This window comes from Aptenodytes forsteri, unplaced genomic scaffold (assembly GCF_000699145.1).
Source record: "Aptenodytes forsteri isolate BGI_AS27 unplaced genomic scaffold, ASM69914v1 Scaffold241, whole genome shotgun sequence".
Taxonomy (NCBI): domain Eukaryota; kingdom Metazoa; phylum Chordata; class Aves; order Sphenisciformes; family Spheniscidae; genus Aptenodytes; species Aptenodytes forsteri.
The window spans coordinates 4051743-4056091 of record NW_008795252.1 but is presented as its reverse complement, the minus strand read 5'-3'; the positions used below and the strand labels follow the sequence as shown (position 1 = coordinate 4056091).

Below are 4349 nucleotides of genomic sequence, written 5' to 3'. Positions count from 1 at the left end.
GGGGGGGGGGGAGGAGTGTAATCCTTTGACTGCTGGCTCTCCTGGGCTGTGGAACGGCTCTTTCTCTCTAATTAGAAAATTTTGACAAGCTAAGAATGGCATTGGATGGCTAAAGATGGCATTAGTGGCCAAAAGATCAGTTAAGGCTATCAGGTTTGTACAGCACAGCTTTGGCAAAGGCGGCTGTTTTTCCTCCTCTCCCTCTTAGGTCGTTCAAGTGGTGAGCAGCCACTCTATTTAGATGGGTAGGATTTGATACCAGACTTTGAGGGAGCAAAGAAAGGCGACTTTGGGCACAGCGATGCTGGTGTTTTAGGTCAGATCAAAAGTGTGTTTTTGATCTGAACCTCCTGATCATCTCTGATTTGCATCAGAGTGATCCTGGAGCACAAAAACCTTGCATTCCTTTTGGATGGAACTAAACCAAAAAAATGCTCGTGCCTGATCGGTTCCAGGTGTTAGTGGGAACTGGTCTGATGTGACCCCCCCTGAGCTGTGTATAGTGTGGACTTCGTATTCTCAGCACCAGTTGTTTCACGCTCTGTATTTGCTCCTATTGCGCTTCACTACTTGCTAATGAAGACAGTCTCTCTTTCTTCAAAGACAATAAAGACCCTGTATTCCCAACTAATGTAAAAGGTCGTTACAGGACTGTAGAGCTTTCTCTGATATTCTGTATCTACTGTAACTTCTTTTTCACCTTGGTTTTATGTTTTTGCTGTAGTTGATTATGGTAATTCAGGTACTGATTGTCTTCAAATGCAGACTGATTGGGGCTGGCTTTCTGTTTTAAGCATCTTGATTTCCATAGTTATTTACCACTCGAGCTTGTTTGCAGACTGGTAGCAACAGACAACATCAAAAGCAATACAGTTGCAAACCAAAGCACACAAGAATACAGGCAGGGAAGACTCTGGGTGTATATAGCTGGTACTGTCCTCTGCTGCATGGAGTTTAAGCTGCGAAAATGTCCCAGGCACTATTGCCAAAAGCCTTCGTAGAAGAAGGTCTGATTCACGCAAATAAATGCCGTGTGCAAGACAAGGACACGTTGCAGACTCACAGCTAAAGGCAGCTATAAAGAAAGGTAAAGTAAAATGTCAGGTAGCATCTTGGTAACGGAGCACCATCCAAGGCACTGAACAAATGCTTTTTATGCCTTTTTTTTTTTTTTTGTCTTAAGAAGGGCCTATTAAAACCATGAGAGATGTGAATAAGGATTTCTACAGAATACCTTAATTCTAGCTCTTCCTAAAATTTTCATACCTGACAATCATTTAGCTATGTGCACAGGATAATATAGAGGGAAGATGGCCCAATCATTACAGTAGTAGTTGTGCAGAGTTAGGTTTTCCAGTACACTTCAGATCTGTTAGGAAAGTTCTTCAGTTTCTCTAGATCTCTATTGCCTGTCCACAAAGCAGGAGCAAAGTACACTGTAGACTCAAAAAAACATAAATGCTGTGAGAATGAAGTCTGTATAAATAGCTACAGGGGGGGTTCAAAGCACCTGCTGTGATTGTGTCTTACACAGAGTTATCTTCGTGTCTTTCATCTGAGCCACGTCTCATCCTGCAAGGTAAACTAATTCTGCTTCAAATGTCTGCTTTGCCAGGCAGCTGGTTTCCACACTTGCTGCATGAAGGCAAATTGGAGAGATTCTTCTTCTTCTTGGCTTCCTTAATGATGGTGAACACCCTGGGGTTCTGGACCATTGCACACAGGTATGTGTGTGAAAATGAAAGCTTGATGTTTCATTTGTAGATATGGGTAGAAATTCTTGCAAAACCTGTAAACTAGTGTGTAATAAAGAATTGGTAGCAATAGATCATGTGTTATCATTCGGGGTTCAGACTTTAATATTTTTCATCTGCCTTGAGGAGAGAGATTTCACAGTAAAAATTATGTGGTAAGGTTTAAAAAAAAAAAAAAAAAAAAAGACTGATGTAGTTAGCCTTAAATATTTAAGGGGTCTTATTAATATAAAAATGCCTTGAAGAAAGAAGAGCACCCTATTCTTTACAGAAGGACGTAAATATGTTGGCATGGCATTTAGATCACAGTACCAAGATATCTCAGTCATGGAACTGACCTCCACCGCACTTGGCTTTGTACCAATATATAGAAAACGTTGCTGTTGTCTCAACGAGCTTACATCTTTAGTATAGGACAGTAGGTGAAGGGGTTGCAAGAAAACAGCAGACCGCTCCTGGTTAATGCTGTACGCAGTGGTTTCAACAGAATAACCCTGAAATATTTTCTGATGGTCTACTGGTCAATGAGATAAAAGCAACTTTCTGCTGGAGACAATGGGAGTTGCTTAATTAGCCCCCACACAGGAAGCAATTTTATGCCACCTATAGAGCCTAGGTTTATTGCCTGTAAAATGCAAGGAACTCACAACTGCAGTCCCCATTTACATCCAGGGTGGTTTGAAAGTTGGCCTGTCTCCTGTATTCTGGAACATTTAATCACAGTTAACTTTCTGTGGTCAGTGTTCTAAGTAATATTCGTAGTCAAGAACAGGGAGGGAAGCAACCTGTGTCACCACGACTGGGAAGGGTCACGTGCGAGTGGCATTCTCTTTTAGACATTAGGCTGCAGTTCTATGGAAATCTTTCAGAAACCTTGATGAAGGAGTGATTTCATAATGACAATAACAGAAAATTTCCAAGGGCAGTGTACTTCTAGAACTCTTGAGAAAAATACTGCCTTTTCTGTTACATATAGCACTAACTTTTCAGCACCAAATATTACTATAGCATCTTGTCAATTATTTCAATGTAACCTGAGACACAAGTGTCCATTTACTCCGGTGGCTAGTTCTTGATTCTGTTCTTTTAAATGTGACCTGAGTCATGATTAGAAATGTTTCTCCTGTATGTACTTTGTCTTCCTTTTATAAAATGGGATTTTATTCTTCTGTAGAATGAAACTTTCATTTGTGACACTTACTGCTGAAAACTAAAAGGTTTTGGTTGTTAGACTGGCCATAAAATTGGGTTGAACTTATCAGACAATTTTGCTACAAATCAACATATTTTTACAAGGAAATCTGTTGACCTCCAGTCTTCCTAAAAAAAAAAAAAAAAAAAAAAAAAAAATTATTTCAAATTGGTATTTCACTTCAAAATCAAGGTAGCTCATTTTTCAATAAGACAATCAAAACCTATATGAAGTATGTTTTTTGAAGTCAAATGTAATTGTTTCATTTTGTGCCGAATAAGAATTCTCCCAGAGCAGGGAGAAAAGGGTGAGGACTATTCAGATAAACGCTGATTTAAAGGTGGGGGGATATCAGGCTTTAAAACTCTGAATTAGAAAAAATATACTAAAATTTCTCTGAGGAAAAAAGCATGTTTCTTTTTTAAATTTGTTAAAATGACACAGTACAGGTGTTAATAACACCTGCATCCCGTTTGGCACTTCTCATCCTGAAGTTCTGAAAGCTTCTAGGAAAGCACATACCACTATCCTTTTCTTTTTTTTTTTTTTTTTTTTTTTTTGGCTGCTTAGAAGTCCAGGATTCAGAAGGCACTGTAACTTGCAAAATATTACCTAATAAACAATGGATGAAGCTAATCCCAGAAAGGATGATTATTTCAGTATTTTCCTTCCCTATCCTCCCTCCCAGATATGACAATCTGAATCGGGAATACACCAATGAATTCAGAGGAAGTCTTCCTGAAGAAAAACTTTTGAAGCATAAAAAAGTCGTCAAGCATTATGATAGCGTCCTGGAAAGTTCTCCCATTTTGTCTCCTATGGAGAAAACCTGATAAAATTTCTCGCTTGTTTGACTAGATTTTGATTGTGTTACCAACCAGCTTTCTAATGATAAATTACCTAGTGTACTAGTGGAACTGCCAATGTATTTATGAATTATCTTAGAAATAATAATGTTATTTATAAGTTTACAAAATAGCAGTCGTCATAGGATTTGGCCTTGTAGGATGCTGCACTGTCATAATGCATGTCGAGGACAATGAGAGCTCACTGCTTGGCACGGTTGGTAGAGAGAAGCTTTTAATCTCTGTAGGGAAATAGATAGGTATCCACATGTATTTGTACTCAGTAATGGTTCAAAAATAATAAACTCATGTACACATTTGTTTAGCAAATTACTTTGTGACAGTATCATTTACAAATAATTTTGGAGTCTGGTATTGGCTAGTTGATACTTGCAAAGGTGGGAGACTTGTGTGCTATTCTTGGCTCTGCTACTTATCTGCTACCCAGCCTTCAGCAAGTTGCTTCTTTACCTTAGTTCCCCCGTCTTACCTTAGTTCCCCCGAGGGTGAAATGGACACAGCTGTATTAACAGTCTTTGCAAATTGCTTTGAGATCTA

The 4349-nt window shown here is 38.9% G+C and overlaps 1 protein-coding gene across 1 annotated transcript in view; it reads left to right on the top strand.

Moving 5' to 3' along the window:
* SLC15A5 (solute carrier family 15 member 5) overlaps nucleotides 1-3779 on the top strand; it is a 40181-nt gene extending 36402 nt beyond the window's left edge. The window contains exons 8-9 of the mRNA XM_009279070.1: nucleotides 1616-1724; nucleotides 3635-3779. Coding sequence (XP_009277345.1) covers nucleotides 1616-1724; nucleotides 3635-3779 — 254 coding nt within the window. The remainder of the gene's footprint in view (nucleotides 1-1615; nucleotides 1725-3634) is intronic.
* Nucleotides 3780-4349: the final 570 nt, after the last annotated feature.